We start from the raw sequence: 17,114 nt of genomic DNA on the forward strand, positions 1-17,114 counted from the left end.
TAAGTAAATTCTTATTTTCTCTATCGTCCTAAGTGGATGCTGGGGTTCCTGAAAGGACCATGGGGATTATACCAAAGCTCCCAAACGGGCGGGAGAGTGCGGATGACTCTGCAGCACCGAATGAGAGAATTCCAAGTCCTCTTTTGCCAGGGTATCAAATTTGTAGAATTTTACAAACGTGTTTTCCCCCGACCACGTAGCTGCTCGACAGAATTGTAATGCCGAGACCCCTCGGGCAGCCGCCCAAGATGAGCCCACCTTCCTTGTGGAATGGGCCTTAACAGATTTAGGCTGTGGCAGGCCTGCCACAGAATGAGCAAGTTGAATTGTGTTACAAATCCAACGAGCAATCGTCTGCTTAGAAGCAGGGGCACCCAACTTGTTGGGTGCATATAGTATCAACAGCGAGTCAGATTTTCTGACTTCAGCCGTCCTTGAAATGTATATTTTTAAGGCTCTGACAACGTCCAACAACTTGGAGTCCTCCAAGTCGCCAGTGGCCGCAGGCACCACAATAGGTTGGTTCAGGTGAAACGCCGATACCACCTTAGGGAGAAAATGCGGACGAGTCCTCAGTTCTGCCCTATCCGAATGGAAGATTAGATAAGGGCTTTTATAAGATAAAGCCGCCAATTCAGATACTCTCCTGGCGGAAGCCAGGGCCAGTAACATAGTCACTTTCCATGTGAGATATTTAAAATCCACCTTTTTCAATGGTTCAAACCAATGGGATTTGAGGAAATCTAAAACTACATTTAGATCCCACGGTGCCACCGGAGGCACCACAGGAGGCTGTATATGCAGTACTCCTTTAACAAAAGTCTGTACCTCAGGAACTGAGGCCAATTCTTTTTGGAAGAATATTGACAGGGCCGAAATTTGAACCTTAATAGATCTCAATTTGAGACCCATAGACAATCCTGATTGTAGGAAATGTAGGAAACGACCCAGTTGAAATTCCTCCGTCGGAACACTCCGATCCTCGCACCACGCGACATATTTTCGCCAAATGCGGTGATAATGTTTCGCGGTGACTTCCTTCCTTGCCTTAATCAAGGTAGGAATGACTTCTTCTGGAATGCCTTTCCCTTTTAGGATCTGGCGTTCAACCGCCATGCCGTCAAACGCAGCCGCGGTAAGTCTTGAAAGAGACAGGGACCCTGTTGTAGCAGGTCCCTTCTCAGAAGTAGAGGGCACGGGTCGTCCGTGACCAACTCTTGAAGTTCCGGGTACCAAGTCCTTCTTGGCCAATCCGGAGCCACTAGTATTGTTCTTACTCCTCCTCACCGTATAATCTTCAATACCTTTGGTATGAGAGGCAGAGGAGGAAACACATATACTGATTTGTACACCCAAGGTGTTACCAGTGCGTCCACAGCTATTGCCTGTGGATCTCTTGACCTGGCGCAATACTTGTCCAGTTTCTTGTTGAGGCGAGACGCCATCATGTCTACCATTGGTCTTTCCCAACAGTTTATTAGCATGTGGAAGACTTCTGGATGAAGACCCCCCTCTCCCGGGTGAATATCGTGTCTGCTGAGGAAGTCTGCTTCCCAGTTGTCCACGCCCGGGAAGAACACTGCTGACAGTGCTATTACGTGATTCTCCGCCCAGCGAAGAATCTTGGCAGCTTCTGCCATTGCACTCCTGCTTCTTGTGCCGCCCTGTCTGTTTACATGGGCGACCGCCGTGATGTTGTCCGACTGAATCAACACCGGTTTTCCTTGCAGGAGTGGTTCCGCCTGGCTTAGAGCATTTTAGATTGCTCTTAGTACCAGAATGTTTATGTGAAGAGACTTTTCCAGGTTCGTCCATACCCCCTGGAAGTTTCTTCCTTGTGTGACTGCTCCCCAACCTCTCAGGCTGGCGTCCGTGGTCACCAGGATCAAATCCTGTATGCCGAATCTGCGGCCCTCCAATAGATGAGCCTTTTGCAACCACCACAGAAGATATACCCTTGTCCTTGGCGACAGGGTTATTCGCAGGTGCATCTGAGGATGCGACCCTGACCATTTGTCCAACAGATCCCTTTGGAAAATTCTTGCATGGAATCTGCCGAATGGAATTGCTTCGTAAAAAGCCACCATTTTTCCCAGGACTCTTGTGCATTGATGTACAGACACCTTTCCTGGTTTTAGGAGGTTCCTGACAGGTCGGATAACTCCTTGGCTTTTTCCTCGGGAAGAAAAACCTTTTTCTGAACCGTGTCCAGAATCATCCCTAGGAACAGCAGAGGTATCGTCGGAAAACAGCTGCGATTCTTGGAATATTTAGAATCCAGTCGTGCCGTCGAAGAACTACTTTAGATAGTGCTCTTCCGACCTCCAACTGTTCTCTGGAACTTGCCCTTTTTAGGTCGTGCAAGTAAGGGATAATTTAGATGCCTTTTTTCTTTGAAGAAACATCTTTTCGGCCATTACCTTGGTAAAAAGGCCCGGGGTGCCGTGGATAATTCAAACGGCATCGTCTGAAACTGATATTGACAGTTCTGTACCACGAACCAGAGGTACCCTTGATGAGAAGGACAAAATTTGGACATGGAGGTAATCCTTGATGTCCAGGGACACCATATAGTCCCCTTTTTTCCGGTTCGCTATCACTGCTCTGAGTGACTTTATCTCGATTTGAACCTTTTATGTAAGTGTTCAAAACATTTTAGATTTAGACTATGTGTCACCAAGCCGTCTGGCTTCAGTACCACAATATAGTGTGGAAAAATAATACCCTTTTCCTTGTCGTAGGAGGGGTACTTTGATTATCACCTGCTGGATATACAGCTTGTGAATTGTTTCCAATGCTGCCTCCCTGTCGGAGGGAGCCGTTGGTAAAGCAGACTTCAGGAACCTGCGAGGAGAAGATGTCTCGACTCTCCAATCTTTACCCCTGGGATAATACTCGTACGATCTAGGGGTCAACTTGCGAGTGATCCCACTGCGCCCTGAGACTCTTGAGACTACCCCCCCACCTTGAGTCCGCTTGCACGGCCCCAGCGTCATGCTGAGGACTTGGCAGACGCGGTGGAGGGCTTCTTTTCCTGGGAAAGGGCTGCCTGCTGCAGTCTACTTCCCTTACCTCTATGTCTGGGCAGATATGACTGGCCTTTTGCCTGCATGCCCTCATGGGAAAGGAAAGATTGAGGCTGAAAAGACGGTGTCTTTTTTAGCTGAGATGTAACTTGGGGTAAAAAAGGTTGGATTTCCCAGCTGTTGCTGTGGTCCCCAGGTCCGATGGACCGACCCCCAAATAACTCCTTCCCTTTATACAGCAATACTTCCATCTGCCGTATGGGATCTGTATCACCTGACCACTGTCGTGTCCCTGACATCTTCTGGGAGATATGGACAACGCACTTATCTTGATGCCAGAGAGCAAATATCCCTCTGTGCATCTCACATACATATATATAGAATGCATCCTATTAAATGCTCTACATGAATAAAATATTTTCAGTCAGGGAATCCGACCAAGCCAACCCAGCACTGCATCTCCAGGCTGATGGCGATCGCTGGTCGCAGTATAACCACCGTATGTGTGTATATACTTTTTAGGATATTTTTCCAGCTTCCTATCAGCTGGCTCCTTGAGGGCGGCCGTATCTGGAGACGGTAACGCCACTTGATAAGCGTGTGAGCGCCTTATCACCCTAAGGGGTGTTTCCCAACGTACCCTAATTTCTGGCGGGAAAGGGTATAACGCCAATATTTGCTATCGGGGTAACCCTACGCATCATCACACACTTCATTTTATTTTATCTGATTCAGGAAAAACTACAGGTAGTTTTTTCCACTCCCACATAATACCCTTTCTTGTGGTACTTGTAGTATCAGAAACACGTAACACCTCCTTCATTGCCCTTAACGTGTGGCCCTAATGAGAAATACGTTTGTTTATTCACCGTCGACACTGTATTCAGTGTCCGTGTCTGTGTCGACCGACTGAGGTAAATGGGCGTTTTTAAAACCCCTGACGGTGTTTCTGAGACGCCTGGACCGGTCCTAATAGATTGTCGGCCGTCTCATGTCGTCAACCGACCTTGCAGCGTGTTGACATTCTCACGTAATTCTCTAAATAAGCCATCCATTCCGGTGTCGACTCCCTAGAGAGTGACATCACCATTACAGGCAATTTCTCCGCCTCCTCACCAACATCGTCCTCATACATGTCGACACACACGTACCGACACACAGCACACACACCGGGAATGCTCTGACAGAGGACAGGACCCACTAGCCCTTTGGGGAGACAGAGGGAGAGTCTGCCAGCACACACCAAAAACGCTATAATTATATAGGGACAACCTTATATAAGTGTTTCTCCCTTATAGCATCTTTTATATATATACAATATCGCCAAAATCAGTGCCCCCCCTCTCTGTTTTAACCCTGTTTCTGTAGTGCAGTGCAGGGGAGAGCCTGGGAGCCTTCTCTCCAGCTTTTCTGTGAGAGAAAATGGCGCTGTGTGCTGAGGAGATAGGCCCCGCCCCTTTTACGGCGGGCTCGTCTCCCGCTATTTTTGAAGTTAGGCAGGGGTTAAATATCTCCATATAGCCTCTGTGGGCTATATGTGAGGTATTTTTTGCCTCTAATAAGGTTTTTATTTGCCTCTCAGAGCGCCCCCCCCAGCGCTCTGCACCCTCAGTGACTGTTGTGTGAAGTGTGCTGAGAGGAAAATGGCGCACAGCTGCAGTGCTGTGCGCTACCTTTATGAAGACTCAGGAGTCTTCAGCCGCCGATTTTGGACCTCTTCTCTCTTCAGCGTCTGCAAGGGGGCCGGCGGCGCGGCTCCGGTGACCATCCAGGCTGTACCTGTGATCGTCCCTCTGGAGCTAGTGTCCAGTAGCCAAGCAGCAAATCCACTCTGCACGCAGGTGAGTTCACTACTTCTCCCCTAAGTCCCTCGTTGCAGTGATCCTGTTGCCAGCAGGACTCACTGTAAAGTAAAAAACCTAAGCTAAACTTTCTCTAAGCAGCTCTTTAGGAGAGCCACCTAGATTGCACCCTTCTCGTTCGGGCACAAAATCTAACTGGAGTCTGGAGGAGGGTCATAGGGGGAGGAGCCAGTGCACACCACCTGATCTGGTAAAAGCTTTACTTTTTTGTGCCCTGTCTCCTGCGGAGCCGCTATTCCCCATGGTCCTTTCAGGAACCCCAGCATCCACTTAGGACGATAGAGAAATAAAAAAAATTGGTGTCCCAAAGGACATAGATCCACCAGAGAACACTGTCCTGGTGCAGATCCAGAGGACAGCATTGGCCACCGGTACCATAGCGTGACCAAGATCACCCGCCTTCCGTCCACCCCCAAGCAATACAGCTGCAACCGAACATTTCAGATGGGCCTGTCAGTACATTCCCATTTCATTTTATTTATCATGATGGCTCCTTTACAGGGTAAAGTAATCTGGACTGGGGTGAAGTTGGTAAGATGATCTGGTTGCTGCCAAAGACTGCAGGGTAGGTCTGGTTGCACTTATGGGGCGTATGGTGTGGGTGTGGGGGGTTTGGGCGGTGGCTGATACCATTGTGGGGGACTGATTGGCACCTAAGGGTCATGTTTGCGGGGGGGGGGGGGGGTGTGTCGTCTGATAGCATGGTGGGGGACTGACTGGCACCTAAGGGTCATGTGGGGGGGGGGGTCTGATGGCATGGAGGGGCACTGATTGGCACATAAGGGGCATGTGGGAGGAGTCTGATTATCACTTTAGAGATTTTATGCAAACCGTAAATTATGATGGGACCCCAAAAGAAGTGTATTAGGATCCCAATTTTTTAAACGATGGGTCCCATATAATTCTGAACTTGGTGTGGTCACTGATCATAACATTTTATATGGGTCATTAACATTTCAGAGTACATTAGTGAGAATGAGCCCCACAAGCTGTCACTGTGCTAGTATTACAGATGCAGCGCCTTATAGGTAGGGACTGTGATGACTCCATCTAGCACTGCTTCTTACCTCAGCATGTGGGACGTAGGGTGGTGTCCTCTCCCCCTCAGACCGGGAGCAGCAGCTGGTAGGCTTCTCCTTCATGTCAGCTCTAGCTGGGGACGCAGCTGGGACATGAAACACACAATGTGTGACATTATGCCAATAAGGTTTTAGGCGCCCCCCACACCACTGGTGCCCTAAACAGCCGCCTAGGATTGCATAATGTTAGCATTGGCCCTGCTTATACAAAATAAACAGCATTTTAGCCATAACATACTTAGCAGCATAACAACTTAGATTATACTCTTACTATACATAATACAGTGAATAAGAAGGTACATACGTAGCATAACAACCATATAATATAAAGAAGTTAGCAAAGCCTGGCTGCCCACGTGCTGAGGAACTACAGAGCAGGGATCTCAGTGGTAGCTGTTAGGGTGGATGGCTGTGGCTGTCCTAGGCATGCTTGTACTTGTAGTACCCTGCAGCTGGTAAGCCACAGGTCGCCCAATCGTGATAGCTTAGGGACCAAAGGGTAAGTTAGTTTTGGTCAGTGGTGGGTGTCAGTGGCTGTCCTGGTAATGCTTGTACTTGTGGTTCCACAGCAGCTGTACAGCCACAATGGTTTGAATCGGGGGGTCAGTGCCTGTGGCTCTGCTGGGCATGCTTATACTTGTAGTTTCCCAGCAATGTAAAGCAACAGACTGCCCAATTCTGGGTTATACAGCACAGCGATCTCAGGGTGAGCTGTCTGGAGTAGGTTGTCTCGGCTATCCTAGGGATTCTTGTACTTGTAGTTCCCCCACAGCTGTGCTGCCACAGGTTGTCCAATTCTGTTAGCCTAGAGATAGCAAAGTGGGCTGGTTTGGGTCGGTGGCTGTCCTGGTAATGCTTGCACTTGTAGTTCCCCAGCAACTGTGCTGCCACAGGTTGTCCAATTCTGTTAGCCTAGAGATATCAAAGTGAGCTGGTTTGGGTCAGTGGCTGTCCTGGTAATGCTTGCACTTGTAGTTCACCAGCAGCTGCACAACCACAGGGACGTTTGGACCAGCGGTATGTGCCTGTGGCTGTCCTGGCAATGCTTGCACTTGTAGTTCCCCAGCCACAGGGAACTCAGGGTGAGCTGATTTGAATCGGGGTTCAGTGTTATGTGGCTGTTCTGGCAATGCTTGTACTTGTAGTTCCCCCGCAGATGTGCAGCCACAGGTTGTCCAGTTCTAATAACAGAGGCACAGGGTGGGCAGGTTTACGAATGCTTGCACTTGTAGTCCCCCCAGCTGTACAACCATAGCTTGGGGTCGGTCTTTGCAGGCTGTGTGCGGGGGTCTCAGGCCTGGCTCAGGGCGGGCCGTGCGGGGGTCTCAGGGCGGGTGACGTCACCAGAGCCGCCTGCCTTCCCTCGCGCTGAGCATTGGCGGGAGAGCGAGAGACGCTGCAGGCCGTGGGACGATACCATGCTGCGCTCAGAGGCGGGGCTGCCGGTGCCGGGCTCGGTGCTGGGACTGCGGGTGACGGCGGTGTGGAGCGACTCAGAGGCCCTGCTGGTGAGAGTGTGGGGGAGAGCCGGGGAGCGGGCGGAGGAGGAGCACCGGTGGCTGCGGCAGGAGATCCGGGCGGTGGTAGCGGCGGCGGGTGAGGAGCGGGTGTGCGCCCCGGCTGTCGGGCAGTACTGCCTGGTGCAGGAGGAGGAGGCGGCCGGGGACTGGCTGCGGTGTAAGGTGACCCAGCGCCTGGGCCCAGAGTACAGAGTCTACCTGCTGGACCGGGGGGGCCAAGCCACAGCCCTCCCCAACACCCTGCGCCCGGCCCCGTCCTCCCTGTTCCACCTCCCCCCTCAGGCCCTGGGCTGTGTCCTGGCAAACCTGGTGCCCCTGGAGCAGAAGGGTTGGAGCACCCTGGCCCTCTGCCATCTCCACTCCCTGCTGGGCCAGGAGGTGAAGGGGTTAGTTAAGGATCTCCTCCTTCCCCTAGGCATAGTTATCCTGGACCTGCCGGCCGTCAGCAAGTATCTTCTGGACTTAGGCCTGGCAAAGTCCCTCCCGGACGCCCTGTTTCGCGTCCTGGTTGACCGCAGTCTCGCCGAGGCGGGTTGCAGTGCCCACTGGCCAGAGAACACTGAGACCCACCAGCCATCAGGCAACAATATGAGCATCCTGAGACAGGCAGTCCCCTGGCAAAGCATGGACTACTTCTACCCGCAACTCCAGATTGGCGTTACGGAGCCGGTGGTGGTGACACAGGTCTCTGACCCGCAGCACATCTTCTGCCAGCTCAGGAGCCTGTCGCATGAAGTCCAAAGGCTCGCCGAGGCCATGGATCACTTCTACGAGAGTCCAAACGCCTGCGGAGACGCCAAGATTCAGCAGCCTTTCCCCCTGGGTCGGCCGTGCGCATCCCGTGGCACAGATGGACACTGGTACCGCTCACTTCTGCAGGAAATAATCCCGGGTAAACAGATGGCCACGGTAATCCACGTCGACTGGGGGCGCAGAGATGTCGTCCCCCTGACCAACTTGCGAAACCTTGCACCAGACTTCTTCCGCATGCCAGTGGTCACCTTCCGCTGCTCTCTGTACGGAGTCTCCGATAACTGGGACCCGCCGCTGCTCTTTGAACTCCGCTCTTTTCTGTATGAAAAGCATGTCATTGCTAAAATCGAGTTCTTCAACACCTATGAACACCTGTACGTTATCACCTTGTTTGCCGAGAACGGACTCAACATAAACTGCTTGTATGGCATGCGAGCGCAAAACATGAAGGTTTACCAGGGGAAACCAGCTATTACCACAGAGCCTGCTCTTTGTGCTAAAGATGATGTCAAGAATGATACTCCAAAGGCGCCTCAGCAAAATTTTTATGTCCCAGAATTCCCCACTGTGGAGCTAAAGATAGGTGCTTTTTATGACGCGATGGTGGACTTCGTCATTGATCCCTCCAATTTTTGGATTCGAACGGAAGAGCATTCTGCAAAACATACAGAAATGGTCGACTGCATCACCAACATGTACTCCCAAGCTTCAAAATTAGAAGGCATCATTGTAAAACCTGTCCAAAGACAGCTGTGCTGTGCCAAGTTCAAGGATGATGCATACTACCGGGCTGAAATTGTGTCCGTTGATAAAAAGAAGGTGACATTATACTTTCTGGATCATGGAAATACAGATGTGGTAGACTTGTATGATGTCAAGGAATTGCCTGCTGAATTCAGAGACCTGCCAGCCCTGGCAAATAGGTGCTGTGTTGCTGACATCTATCCATTAAAGGATACCTGGAGTCATGATTCCATCTTGGCCTTTAAAGTAGCTGTATTTGATAAGAAGCTTGTTATCTGTGTGGTAGCCAAAGAAGCTGAGAAATACACTATTGAGGTTCTGGACCAATCCAGGATCGAAGAGAGAAGTGTGGGTAGACTATTGTGGAACGCAGGATATGTAAATTACGAAGAACTTGAACCAGCTGTCCAGTTACCTAATGTCGTAAAAGCGGTTGGTGTTGAATTTGGACAGACTGCATTGAGCCAGGCTACTGTCAATCAAGTATCTTCAAAAGCAAACCAAGAAATTACTGTCGCTCCTCAAAGTGAAGATAATACGGAAGAACTGCATTACTCCCCGTTTGAAGAACAGTTGTTTGAACCAGGTGCGAGAATTGAGGTGGTGGTCTCCTATGTAGAGAACCCTGGCTTGTTTTGGTGTCAAAATTTAGCCTACCTATCAGAACTGTCTGCCCTAATGAAAGTCATACAGACCCATTGCTTGTGTGAAGAGCGTCCATATGAGAGTGGTGATCTTGCTTGTCTTGCACAATGTCCAGATAATGGAATATGGTACAGGGCCTTTATCACTGAGATCCCAAGTAGTATTTCCAAGGCAGCTCGTGTGGAAGTGCTATATGTTGACTACGGAAACAAAGATAATGTCCCTGTAGCAAATCTCCGTGCAATTAAGAGCGACTTCTTCCATTTAAAAGCCCAAGCCTTCAAGTGTAGTGTCTACAACCTTGTTACCCCAATAGGTAGCAATCCTTTTTATTGGGATGTTTACGCTACTAAGGTTTTTCATGAGTTTGTCCGTGAAGCCTCCAAGTCTGAATTCCACTGCACAGTTTTTGCGGTTGCATCACTGGATAAAATGTTATTTAATATTGTAGATTTGTCCAGTCCTTTTTCCAGTTTATGTGATACATTGGTCAAGAGAGGATTTGCAACTCGCCAGCTTAACAAAACTCTGGCACTATCTGTGCAACTTCACTCGTACTATTATTCAATGCATGGCATTAAAACAGGAAATGAGGAGGAAATATTTGTTACCCATGTTAACCCATCTTTGGAATTTTACTGCCAACTTTCCAGGACTGTGGAGACTATTGAGAAGCTTTCATCTGCCATAATGAAAGTTTGCCATAAAACTCGATGTTTGAAATTGCCTCATGACTCTGGGCCTCTCTGTCTTGCAAAATTCAGTGACCAACAGTGGTATCGTGGCTTTATTCGCTCTGACAAACAGGCCACAGCTGAAGTATTCTTTGTTGATTTTGGGAACGTTGAAAGAGTGGCTAAAGAAGACGTCCTACCAATTACTAGTAATGAACATGATCTTATGTTTTTACCAATGCAAGCAATAAAATGCTCCTTGCCGGACATTCCATCTAATGTTCCAGGTGAAGTTGTGTCTTGGTTTGAGAAGGCTGTACTGTGCAAAGCTTTAAGGGCACTGGTCGTGGCCAAAGATGCTGATGGGAAGTTATCAGTTGAGCTGTACGATGGTTCTCAACAGATCAATGCAACTATTAAAAGTAAACTTGGCTTGAGAGTGCCTAAAATTGCATCAAATGCTCAAGAGACCATTTCAAAGCAGATTGAAGCAAGAATGCCACTAATTAATGTGGACACCAAAGAGAGTAAGGTTAATTCTAGTAAGGTTAATGAGTATAATTATACCATGCATTCTGAAATGGGTACAGCAGTGCAAAAGACTGACAGAGGTTACCCAAGGTATCAAGCATCTGCTGAGCGTGAAGTTGTAAACAAAGATTACACTGCTCCAAGGTTTCAAGATTTCAGTTTAGAAAAACCATTCAATAATGTTGACGCCAGGGAGAGAAAAAGTAACAGGCAAGTTCTACTGCCGAGAGAGTCCAATAATGCTGTCAATTTTGAAAAGCCAACAGCAGCTTACCCCCAAAAAGGACCTGGCACGCATGGAGTGGAAAACAAAGATTACACTGCTGCAAGGTTTCAAGAGCTCAATTCACAAAAGAAAGAATCCATGAATATTCGGAGAGATCTACCCAGTAGCTCATACCAAGAAAGAACAGTGGGTCGAGATACCATGCCAATTGTCCACAAGTGCCCTGCAGAGAGACCATCCACATTTGGTCCATCCAGTAGCTCATACCAAGAAAGAACAGTGGGCCGAGATACCATGCCAATTGTCAACAAGTCCTCTGCAGATAGACCATCTACATTTACAGATAAACACAGCTCTTTCTCAAAATCCCCTCTAACGAAGTTCAGTGAAATGCCCAGGAGGCAAATCTTCCCCGGGATAAAGATGCCCGTATACATTTCGCACTTAAACACTGTATTTGACTTCTATGTGCAGTTTGCAGAGGACAGCCAACTTGATGAGATTTCAGCACTGTTAAATGACGATCGGAGCACGTTTGAGGTCCTTGCTGAAAAAGATATCAATGTAGGAGACGTTGTTTGTGCTTATTTTGCAGACGATGAGCTCTATTATCGTGCAGTGGTGACTGGAAAAAGCATACAAGGTTTAAATGTGCAGTACATAGACTATGGCAACACTGCAGTAATCTCCAACTGTACAACCTATAGACTTACCCTTAAACTGTGCTCTTTACCTATAATGAGTGTTCGATGCTCTTTAAGCAGACCGGCTGGTGTGGATCCCACGCCCAGCATGGACGACTTGCTAAATGAATTTTCTAAGCGGACCAGTGACTTCCAGTTAGATTGCAAGTTTGTGAAACAGTATGATCTTAAGTGGGATGTAATGCTTAATGACGAACGTGGATGTATTAATGACTTGCTTGCCTCATCTGGTCGACACTCGTTAGAGGAACATATTAAGAAAGAGGTGGGTGAAATTACCACTGAAGAGAAACCTGAAGAGGAAAATGTTCTATCTATTAAGTCTTTCAAATGGAACCTGCCGCTGCCTGGTAAAACGGTGACTGTTTATGCTAGTGCTGTGGATAGCCCTGAATATTTCTGGTGTCAATTATCAACTGCAGATATTGACTCCCTGGCTGTAAGAGTGCAGGAGGCAGGAGAACAGTCTATTAAAGATGAAGAATTCATCGCAGCAATTCAGATTGGCAACTCTTGCAACGTGATGTATAGCGAGGATGAAAACTGGTACAGGGCCATCGTTACCAAACTCGAGGCTGATCTTGTGACCGTAAGGTTTATAGACTATGGTAACGAAGACAGTGTTAGTGTGGATCAAATACGACAGCTCTCAGACACACTACTTGAAATCCCCGCTCAAGCATTCCCGTGCTGCCTCGCAGGTTTTAATTCTAAAGCCGGAACTTGGACTTCAGAGGGAAGACATTTTTTCTATGACAAAGTTTCAGAAGATCTGTTGCAGATAACTGTTCTTGAAGTTCATGACAAGCCACACCTGATCCCTCTGGCATTTGTAAGCATTAAGTATAATGACATTGACTTTAATGAGGAAATGATATGTTTTTGGAAAACAGAAGATACAATCTTTACTGAAACTGGTCTTGAAGATGTAATTAAAGAGGATTTAGAAGATCAGCCACCCACTGAAGGCTTCGGTGAATCACCTGCTACCAGCTTACAAATCAGTAATGAAGATTTACAGTGTGACAAAATCTGCCCCTCTCCTGGTGATGAGAACACACAAAGTAGCACAGATGGGGTGAAAGGTGAGTTTATCTGACCCTATTTTACTAAAGTGTATATATAATGCTTATAAAGAAAATTCTTTCTCTCTCTCTCTCTCTCTCTCTCTCTCTCTCTCTCTCTCTCTCTCTCTCTCTCTCTCTCTCTCTCTCTCTCTCTCTCTCTCTCCTTTCTTTTTTCTCTCTTACCCCCTCCGCCTCTCTCCAACATCTTACTCCCCCCTTTCTCTTCTATTTCCTCCTTTCTTTTTTTCCTCCCCCCCACCCCCTCCATATCTCTAATATTTTTTTTTTCTTCAAATGAAAAATGTACCTATTACAATTTGTTACATTTTCTTGTTGATATATTTCATAACAGAAGCATCAGACTTGCTTCATTCGATGCAAATAGACATGGCCACACCAGGCTCGGGACCTTCTGTTGAGGGCAGCGCTCTCCATGATACTGAGGACTATGGTACTGTTTTATGGTTTAAAATTACCTTTGCCTGCATATTGCATGCAACTTTTTTTTTTTTTATACTGTAAACTACTGTAATCGTGGGGTGATTTTTTTTTTTCTTTCTACGAAAAATGAATACATACTGTAGTTGTGCAGTGGGCAACAACTTTTTGGATGTAGAAAGGTGATGGCAGAAGAGTATCTTATATATCACCGCAGATGATTTTATGTTATAATTCTATGTAATACGGCCAATTCCTTTATCTCATCAATTTCCGTCTTTCTCTGTCAGTCCGCTATAAGTGGGAGTGCAAACTTTGTTTTAAAAAGAAGGGGGATAGTGTTGCAAACCTTGAGCAAAAATGTTCTTACACAAACTTTTTTTAAGGGCATACCTGTAACTGGCCGTAGCAGAACAGTGTTCCTAGTAGAGATGAGCGGATTCGGTTTTACTCTGTTTTACTCGGTTCTCAAAACCGACCCTTATTGGCTATCCAAAACACGTGACATCCGTGAGCCAATTAGATGCCGTTTTGAGAACCGAGTAAAACCGAACCCGCTCATCTCTAGTTCCTAGGAACTGTAAAATGATCTGTTAATGGTGTGAAAGTGATGTGTAAGTTACTAAAAACATAGCACCTAGTGTCCCAGGGGTATCTGGTCTGTAGGTTAACCGTACTTAGGTTGACCACTATTGGTCGACACAGTCACTAGGTCGACGTGAGTTTTTCACAAATCCCCCCCCCCCCCCCCCCAATTTTTTGAACTTTTTCATATTTTACGATCCATGTGGACTACGATTGGGAATAGGTACAGTGAGCAGACATGGTGCGATTATTGGGGTTCCCGGTCACTTTACGAAGAAGAAAACACCACAGAAACAACAACCTCATGTCGACCTAAAAACTGTGTCGACCAATAGTGGTCGTCCTAATGACTGTCGACCAAGTGTGGTCAACTCTATGATACACACCCGTCGTAGCACCTATCCCCCAAATATTCCAAGTAGTCTATTTTTGGAGATGGCAGGTATGGGGCTTTTTATGAAGTAGTTTAATTAATGCGTTAATGTATTAAACTTTTATTTTGGTTCCTATAATGAATACAATTTTTCTGTTTCGCAGGTTCAAGTTGCCTGGATAACGGAGACGACATGGGAGACTTGTCTTCAAATATTCCTGCGCAAGCCGCAAGAGAGCGAGGTAGCGTGCCTGTTTTTTTTCTGCGTAGGGTGTACATGCCCTTATGGACGTCTTGTCAGTTCAGTAATACATTTTGTAGCATCGTTATTTAAATATTATGGGGTCAATTCATCTGGTCACTAGAGGGGCGAGATGTCATTGCAAATGCACCTCATCTCGACCTGATCTCACCCTGTACTCAAGGATTTTTGTATGCAGCACTATGGGGCCGAGAACAAGAATTTGCAAGTTGAGGGCAACCTAAAGCCGCACTTACGTGAGGGTCGTGTCTAATTGGATTGACCACTAAGAATGCTCACTTGTGCTGGTCATTGTTAATTGGTTTTGGGTTAAAACACTATGTAATAGCCTGCAAGATGCACGCTATGCGGGAATTCCGGTGAGTATGCCCATATGTTTAAAGTGGCAATCATTTACAAGAGAAAACCATGTAATTCCCACAGAGCCTGCATCTTGCAGGCTGTTGCATAAGCCCCTATCACACCAAATGTATTATACACAAAAATGTAGGCAAAATATGGTGAAATTCATCTTTATCTATTTCTCTATCGTCCTAGTGGATGCTGGGGTTCCTGAAAGGACCATGGGGAATAGCGGCTCCGCAGGAGACAGGGCACAAAAAGTAAAGCTTTTCCAGATCAGGTGGTGTGCACTGGCTCCTCCCCCTATGACCCTCCTCCAGACTCCAGTTAGATTTTTGTGCCCGGCCGAGAAGGGTGCAATCTAGGTGGCTCTCCTAAAGAGCTGCTTAGAAAAAGTTTAGCTTAGGTTTTTTATTTTACAGTGAGTCCTGCTGGCAACAGGATCACTGCAACGAGGGACTGAGGGGAGAAGAAGTGAACTCACCTGCGTGCAGGATGGATTGGCTTCTTGGCTACTGGACATCAGCTCCAGAGGGACGATCACAGGTACAGCCTGGATGGTCACCGGAGCCGCGCCGCCGGCCCCCTTGCAGATGCTGAAGTCAGAAGAGGTCCAGAATCGGCGGCTGAAGACTCCTGCAGTCTTCTAAAGGTAGCGCACAGCACTGCAGCTGTGCGCCATTTTCCTCTCAGCACACTTCACACGCAGTCACTGAGGGTGCAGGGCGCTGGGGGGGGGGCGCCCTGGGAGGCAAATGTAACCTATATAAAGGCTAAAAATACCTCACATATAGCCCCCAGAGGCTATATGGAGATATTTAACCCCTGCCTGGATTCACTAAATAGCGGGAGACGAGCCCGCCGGAAAAGGGGCGGGGCCTATCTCCTCAGCACACGGCGCCATTTCCTCTCACAGCTCCGCTGGTCAGGACGGCTCCCAGGTCTCTCCCCTGCACTGCACTACAGAAACAGGGTAAAACAGAGAGGGGGGGCAAATTTATGGCGATATTTTGATATATATAAAGCAGCTATAAGGGAGCACTTATTATAAGGCTATCCCTGTTATATATAGCGCTTTTGGTGTGTGCTGGCAAACTCTCCCTCTGTCTCCCCAAAGGGCTAGTGGGTCCTGTCTTCGTTAGGAGCATTCCCTGTGTGTCTGCTGTGTGTCGGTACGTGTGTGTCGACATGTATGAGGACGATATTGGTGTGGAGGCGGAGCAATTGCCAAATATGAGGATGTCACCCCCTAGGGAGTCGACACCAGAATGGATGCCTTTATTTATGGAACTACGGGATAGTGTCAACACGCTAAAGCAGTCGTTTGACGACATGAGACGGCCGGACAATCAATTAGTGCCTGTCCAGGCGACTCAAACACCGTCAGGGGCTGTGAAACGCCCTTTGCCTCAGTCGGTCGACACAGACCCAGACACAGGCACTGACTCCAGTGGTGACGGTGACGAATCAACCGTATTTTCCAGTAGGGCCACACGTTATATGATTTTGGCAATGAAGGAGGCGTTACATTTAGCTGATACTACAGGTACCACTAAACAGGGTATTATGTGGGGTGTGAAAAAACTACCTATAGTTTTTCCTGAATCAGAAGAATTAAATGACGTGTGTAATGAAGCGTGGGTTGCCCCTGATAAAAAGCTGATAATTTCAAAGAAATTATTGGCATTATACCCTTTCCCGCCAGAGGTTAGGGAGCGCTGGGAAACACCTCCTAGGGTGGACAAGGCGCTAACACGCTTATCTAAACAAGTGGCGTTACCCTCTCCTGAGACGGCCGCACTTAAAGATCCATCAGATAGGAGGATGGAAAATATCCAAAAAAGTATATACACACATGCAGGTGTTATACTACGACCAGCTATAGCGACTGCCTGGATGTGCAGTGCTGGGGTAGTTTGGTCAGAGTCCCTGATTGAAAATATTGATACCCTGGACAGGGACAATATTTTACTGTCGTTAGAACAAATAAAGGATGCATTTCTTTATATGCGTGATGCACAGAGGGATATCTGCACACTGGCATCACGGGTAAGTGCTATGTCCATTTCGGCCAGAAGAGCTTTATGGACGCGACAGTGGACAGGCGATGCGGATTCAAAACGACATATGGAAGTTTTGCCGTATAAAGGGGAGGAGTTATTTGGAGTCGGTCTATCAGATTTGGTGGCCACGGCTACAGCCGGGAAATCCACCTTTCTACCTCAAGTCACTCCCCAACAGAAAAAGGCACCGACTTTTCAACCGCAGCCCTTTCGTTCCTTT

General features: G+C 47.6%; 1 protein-coding gene across 7 annotated transcripts in view; it reads left to right on the plus strand.

Annotated features, from left to right (window-relative positions):
* The first annotated feature begins 7,262 nt into the window (after nucleotides 1–7,262).
* TDRD6 (tudor domain containing 6) overlaps nucleotides 7,263–17,114 on the plus strand; it is a 602,384-nt gene continuing 592,532 nt past the window's right edge. For 5 of the 7 annotated variants that reach the window (XM_063915225.1, XM_063915229.1, XM_063915228.1 and 2 more), the window contains exons 1-3: nucleotides 7,264–12,849; nucleotides 13,184–13,282; nucleotides 14,392–14,469. In XM_063915225.1, the coding sequence (XP_063771295.1) occupies nucleotides 7,386–12,849; nucleotides 13,184–13,282; nucleotides 14,392–14,469 (5,641 nt within the window). In that variant the 5' untranslated portion in view covers nucleotides 7,264–7,385. Of the gene's footprint in view, nucleotides 12,850–13,183; nucleotides 13,283–14,391; nucleotides 14,470–17,114 lie in introns of all 7 variants that reach the window. The other 2 variants (XM_063915227.1, XM_063915230.1) reach the window with 1 other exon arrangement.

The sequence above is a fragment of the Pseudophryne corroboree genome, chromosome 4 (assembly GCF_028390025.1).
Source record: "Pseudophryne corroboree isolate aPseCor3 chromosome 4, aPseCor3.hap2, whole genome shotgun sequence".
NCBI lineage: Eukaryota > Metazoa > Chordata > Amphibia > Anura > Myobatrachidae > Pseudophryne > Pseudophryne corroboree.